Source organism: Penaeus chinensis, chromosome 30 (genome assembly GCF_019202785.1).
Source record: "Penaeus chinensis breed Huanghai No. 1 chromosome 30, ASM1920278v2, whole genome shotgun sequence".
Lineage (NCBI taxonomy): Eukaryota > Metazoa > Arthropoda > Malacostraca > Decapoda > Penaeidae > Penaeus > Penaeus chinensis.
In genome coordinates, this window is record NC_061848.1 from 24684419 (window position 1) to 24689418 (window position 5000).

Here is a 5000-nt window from a genome sequence, read left to right on the forward strand (position 1 = left end):
GCAAATACAATAATAATAACAACAAAGAAAACGATTAATGATAACCCGACAGAGAGCAAACAGTGCTTCACTTCTCCCTCTCTCCGAAAAGATTAAGCATCTGATAAACTCGCCCTCGCAACAATATAGCGGAAGAGAGGCCCACTCACACACACAAACACACGCACAATCACCCACACTCGAACGTCCCGTCATCACCACTCGCCACGCTGGAGTGCGGAGTTATATCAGCGACAATAACGTGTGGTGGAGTGTGCCGGACCGCACGACACCTCCCCCATCAAGTGCCCTCCGCCAGGCGCTCTAGTGCCCCTATCCCCCTGGCCATAACACTATCAATATTTCGTCGCATTGTTTCACTGTGAGAAGATTTGTCCTCTGTGGGCTGCGTGGCTGGCAAGTGTCCGCAGAATGTTACTTTGGGAAAGGGAGAGAGGGAGATTAACGGCCATTTTCGTGTTTGATGGAAAGTTTTCGATATATAGTGATGTGAGGTATGTTGTGTGTCTTTTAGTTTCACTTGATTTGAAAACATTTTGCGCCTTTTCTCTATAACTTTGATGTTTTCAATTTATATACACAAATGAATGAATGAATAGATGGATAGATAAATAAATAGATAAATAAATAAATAGATAAATATATGAATATATATATATATATATATATATATATATATATATATATATATATACATGCATATATATATATATACATGCATATATATATATATATATATATATATATATATATGTATATATATACATATATACATGCATATATATATATATATATATATATATATATATATGTATATATATGTATATATATGTATATATATATATATATATATATATATATATATATATATAGGTGTGTGTGTGTATATATATATATATACATATATATATATATATATATATATATATATATACATGTACATATATATATATATATATATATATATATATATATGTGTGTGTGTGTGTGTGTGTGTGTGTGTGTGTGTGTGTGTGTGTGTGTGTGTGTATGTATGTATATATGTATGTATATATGTATGTATACATACACAAACGGGTGTGTGTGTGCAAACACATACACTCTCATAGATAAATATATATATATATATATATATATATATATATATGTATATATATGTATATATACACATATATATGTACATATATATATATATATATATATATATATATATATATATATATATTCCTCAATGTGTGTTTGTATGAACACGTGCATATGTGTGTAAGTAGCAAACACAAATCAGGTTTTAGTTAAGTATAAACGTAAAACACCATTGTTTACTCGTATTCTGACCTTGCCATTTGCAATAGTTGCACACAGAATACCGGTGGGTTTTTTTGTTTTTGTTTGTTTGTTTGAAATGTTTTGGCTTTAAACGGGATGATCTACACTCTTCAAACACAGACCATTAGTCGGGGGCTCTAAGCATACTTCTTTGATTGCACAAGCGAGGGAACCCAATCAGCCAATCAGGCAGGACGTAGGGATGGAAGCAAAAACAAACATGCACCATTGCACATACTGTAGCAATGGCAAAAAAAACATACGTACAAATAGATGTATACAAGAACGATGGCAAATACTCACACAGACACTATCCGTATTAGCAATAACACAAAAACGCACACAAGACACTCACGCATGTATGTATACAATGGCATATGTACATACCATTACACACACGTCATAGCCTACAATCTATAGCAAACACACACACACACACACAGACAGGTTCCAAAACACACACACATACACACACAGAAGCTCCAAAACACACACACACACACACACACACACACACACACACACACACACACACACACACACACACACACACACACACACACACACACACACACACGTACGAGCTCCCAAACACGCACGCTCGCACACAATCACCCTTCCGCCATCTTTAGGAGTCTCGCAGCCTCCTCCGGAAGTATGAGGGTTTCTTAGAGCGAATCACGGGTTTCCGAGGACTTATCACTGTGTCAGAAGAAACCAATGCCAGCTGCTCAGTGACATGACACGAGCCTCGTATAACACACGGAATCTTCCTCTCTTCCCCTCTCCTCCCTTTCTCTCCCCCTTCCTCTCCTTTTATCCGTCTTTCCTTAAAATCCTTATTTCCCCTCCCCTTCTCTATCTATCTCTATCTCTCTCTTTCTCTCCTTCCGCTCCTTCTACTCTCCTCGCTTCCTCCGACAACTTTATCTTCTACTTTGTATTCATGGTCCCTTGAATTGCATTTTAATGGCGCCCGTTTGCTTCTGTTACGAGTGGCGTGGAATGACCCTAGAATACAGAGTGGAGAGAAACCGGAAATATGGAGGGCGCCCTCAGCCTCTCCCTCTTTGTCATTCAGCTGTCACGTCTGTTATTTACTTTTAGAGAGCGCGGGGGTCGTAATGAATGGTGCTCTGGAGTAACTACTTGGCTTATCCAGCTGCGAGTTATTTTGCAGGTGAATTGATCAAATGGGAGTGGAATTGGATTTAAAAAAAAGTATGGACTGGTTTTTATTATTCGTATTTTGTTATTATCTATAGTAGAAAGAAAGCTAAAATACAACAACGTATGCGTGTCGATTCGCAAATGTAAAGGTGGGGGGGCTTTGATCTGAACACTCCATACCGCGGGGTTATAATATTTCAAAGTCGTGTCTTAAGCGCTTTCATTACCGACGCATAACCATGAACAGCGAGTCGGCGAATCCCTGCATAATCTCCCAGACCATCCCCGCAGTCATGAGGTGGATCCGAAAATGGCAACAATTCATTACCATCAAAATCTGAATCTTAAAATGAAATATTCCCGCGCCCGCACCAGAGCTTGCCGCCATTGTGAGTCGCGCGCCAGAGATTCGGAATGTAAACGACCTCATTGTGTGGCTTTACTGCGCTTATGCTTCTGATGATGGCTGTTGCTGTTGCTGTTCTTGCTGTTGCTGTCCTTGCTGTTGCTGTTCTTGCTGTTGATGTTACTGGCTGAGGCTCTGGCGGCTGGAAAGGCTTATTCTACGGCGGGCTGTTTCGAAGACCTATTGTCAGTAGGAATGAAGTGGACATAAGCATTGGAATCATTATTCATTTACTCATTAGGTCAGCGTTTGTCTAGACTGTTGCTGAACTACACAATAACAATCTGATATTCCAAAAAGAAATAAATAGATAAGAAAAGGGGTGGGAGGAAATAACAAATTCACATTAACATAGCCTAATTGGAAACCATAACCATGTATATTTAGAGAGAGAGAGAGAGAGGGAGAGAGAGAGAGAGAGAGAGAGCGAGAGAGAGAGAGAGAGCGAGAGAGAGAGAGAGAGCGAGAGAGAGAGAGAGAAAGAGAGAGAGAGCAAAAAAAGCGAAAAGGAAGACAGATAGATAGAAATTGAAAGATGATGAGAAGAAAACAGCAGGAGAGATAGAAAGATTGAACGAGACCGAGAACAAACATAAACAAAAACATAAACGAAAAACAACTAAATAGACAAACAGAGAAAGAGAGCGAGAATACATAGATAGATAGATAGATAGATGAAGAGAAAGAAAGAGCGCGCGCACAAAGCTAACTTCTTTCCCTACCAAACAATCTGATGGCCTAATAGCTGGTTAAGGACTCAAAATACCCATCAAGCCAAGTTGCTACAAGTGGCCCTCGATGGCCCTCCAGCTTAATAAACGAAGGACCTCTCGACCATCGGGAAGTGTGTCTGCTCTCTGATGTGAAGCTTAAACTGTTGTCTGATGTAATAATGGCCCGCGTTATCAGCCTCTGTTGTTTGCATGGTGGCAGCGGTGGTCGATTCTTTTTCTTTTATTATTGTTATGATTATTATCGTTGTTTGTGTTGTTTTGTCTTTTATTTTTGTTTTTCATTCTGTTGTGGCCCTATGGATATCTTCTGGATTTACGTGTTGTATTTTTGGTCGTTCTCTTAGCTTTGATTCGCTTCGTGTTCAGTGTTCAATAGTTTTATGGTAATATTCCCGGTCCTCTTATTAGTTCAATGGTTATTATGTCCCCCTGCATCACAGGCGCCACTACGGGATTTGTCTAACAGTTCCATCAACATTCAGAATCCGATTTACGATCTGAAAATCCACAGAACTCGTATAAAAGGAGAGAGAGAGAGAGGGAGAGAGAGAGAGAGAGAGAGAGAGAGAGAGAGAGAGAGAGAGAGAGAGAGAGAGAGAGAGAGAGAATCGCAGTACACTATATTCCCCATCACATAAAGTGTCTCTACCGGATATTGAGACTCCCCCCCTTTCTGTCCCCTTTCCCCTCCTCCCCCCCCCAAAAAAAAAAGGAGAGAAAAAAAACATTTAAAATTCTTCCAGATATAGAAAAAAGAGTCACAACTGGAAACTCCATCAGCACAACTTTGGAGCGCGATCCCGGGGTCCAATTTTCTCTTGTAAACAATGGACTGTGCAGCGCCCGTCAGTCCGGGGAATGGGAAGGGGAACTGTGCTCGCGAGGCATCATGAGGGCGATGGTAATAAGCCAACGGTAATGAGACTGTTAATGACGGCAGTGATGATTGGGCAAATGATAGTGAAAGTATCGTTGGGTTTCAATAAAAGCGCTTCGATGCTGGGGATAAAGCGAGTGCAAATAGAATCGATGACTATGGATTGAAAGCAGACAATCCAAAATGGCAGAAAAAAAGGTAATTCTCCGTCATCAACATTCGTGTATCTAAGACTGACTTCGCACAACTCCGCCCCAAGTGATCGACTGTCGCGTACTGACTGTTGAGACGCGGGAGGGGGAGGGGTGTGTGTGTGGGGGGGAAGAGGGGGTGAACATTAAAGTCGAATATTGACATTTTCCAACTTGATCAAAAAGTTTTATGGACTCTGCTGTCTCGTTGCTCATCAACAAAGTCATCACCATTCTTGCCTCTTGCTACATACGACTTTTTTCTTTAATCTTTAGTCTCTGTTCTTATTCTTTTT

At 40.1% G+C, this 5000-nt stretch overlaps 1 protein-coding gene across 1 annotated transcript in view; it reads left to right on the forward strand.

The window, feature by feature from the left end:
• The window catches only part of LOC125041286 (paired box protein Pax-6-like), an 88022-nt gene that overhangs the window by 61762 nt on the left and 21260 nt on the right, over positions 1 to 5000 (forward strand). Inside the window, exon 5 of the mRNA XM_047636122.1 lies at positions 2436 to 2444. Within this exon, the coding sequence (XP_047492078.1) occupies positions 2436 to 2444 (9 nt within the window). The remainder of the gene's footprint in view (positions 1 to 2435; positions 2445 to 5000) is intronic.